Genomic DNA, 1,281 nt, shown 5'->3' on the forward strand with positions numbered 1-1,281 from the left:
ATGTTTTTCACATCACGGGTGAAACTTGGTAACTCGATAATCGACTCAATCGGAGGCTCAACAATAGTAGGTTATGAAAAGAGACAGACCTTCCTACCCTTCATCGCAAGGGCGACCTGAGAATCACGAGAGTGCCATAATTGGAAAGGAACAATGCGAATGACCCTCGGGGTGGTATGTCCATGGTAAGTTAACACAAGCAAGATAGGAATGTAGATAAGCCGTAATAACATTGGAGTGGAAAGAGATAAGACTACTACTTGAACAGCTTAGCTCGAACCGATCAGTATGATATAACCAGTATATCGATTACCATGGCGAGCGCGATTGTCATCATATCACAATGTCCGATTGATATCGTACTTCACCTTATAGTATTTCGTTTTCCCTCATGCCATCTAAACCGACTTCAACTCGTTTGCATAGGGACAAGCATAACCAACAAAAAGGCTTGGTCATCAACTTTGATGTCAAATCTCGGGTAATATAATTTTACAAAATTCATATTTTTACAGTTCTCAACCTTTCGGGTGTTTGTCATCACGGTGTGAAAAATTTACGCATATAGGTGTTGAATTGATTTCTATTTATGATATGTTTTTTTGGTTGATGATGGTTTTATGAGGGCATTCAAAAGTGATGATCGTACGCAAAAAATTCTGCCAATTTCAAGTCCGAAGTTACTTATTATTTTTCGTGACTTATTTTTTTTCATTATTTTTTCCCATCAAAAAATCGAAAAAATTTTTCTGTCAATTTCAAGTCTGAAGTGACTTATCATTTTCCGTGACTTTTATTTCTTTTTATTAATTTTTCCCGCGTTTTTCCATCAAAAAATCGAAAATAATTCTGTCCAATTTTTTGATATTCGATCCGATTTTCAGGCAACTTATTTGAGAGGATTCCAAAAACGGAAACAACAACGCCGTGATAAAGCTGAGGAAAAAATAAAAAAAAGAGCTGCGGAGGAACGGGTGGCCGAACGGAAGGAAATGCGCGATGAGGTCATAAATTTTTGGGGATATCAGTTTGGTGGAGTTTTACGTGAAGTGGCGTGAAAAACGCGATATTCGCGGTGATATGCAGTAGTTTTGGAATATGTTTTTCATATCACGCCTGGGTGAAACTCCAAAATATAATATATGATTTTACGAATATGTATATGTCCATAAAATCAATTATAATATTTCATACGATGTCCAGAATCGGGTTTCGGCGAGCCGAGTTTATTGCATCAATGGTAGTTTATGTTAAATTGTTGGTTTATATTAGTGGAGTTTC

General features: G+C 36.7%; 1 protein-coding gene across 1 annotated transcript; it reads left to right on the forward strand.

Moving 5' to 3' along the window:
* Nucleotides 1-376: 376 nt before the first annotated feature.
* On the forward strand, nucleotides 377-1,004 carry Pmar_PMAR013918 (conserved hypothetical protein; the record flags this gene model as incomplete). Its single annotated transcript, XM_002769247.1, has 2 exons — nucleotides 377-481; nucleotides 885-1,004. Coding segments are annotated over exons 1-2 (210 nt in total), but the record flags the coding sequence as incomplete, so codon positions are not given.
* Between the last annotated feature and the right edge of the window lie 277 nt (nucleotides 1,005-1,281).

The sequence above is a fragment of the Perkinsus marinus genome (genome assembly GCF_000006405.1).
Source record: "Perkinsus marinus ATCC 50983 genomic scaffold scf_1104296966224, whole genome shotgun sequence".
NCBI lineage: Eukaryota > Perkinsozoa > Perkinsida > Perkinsidae > Perkinsus > Perkinsus marinus.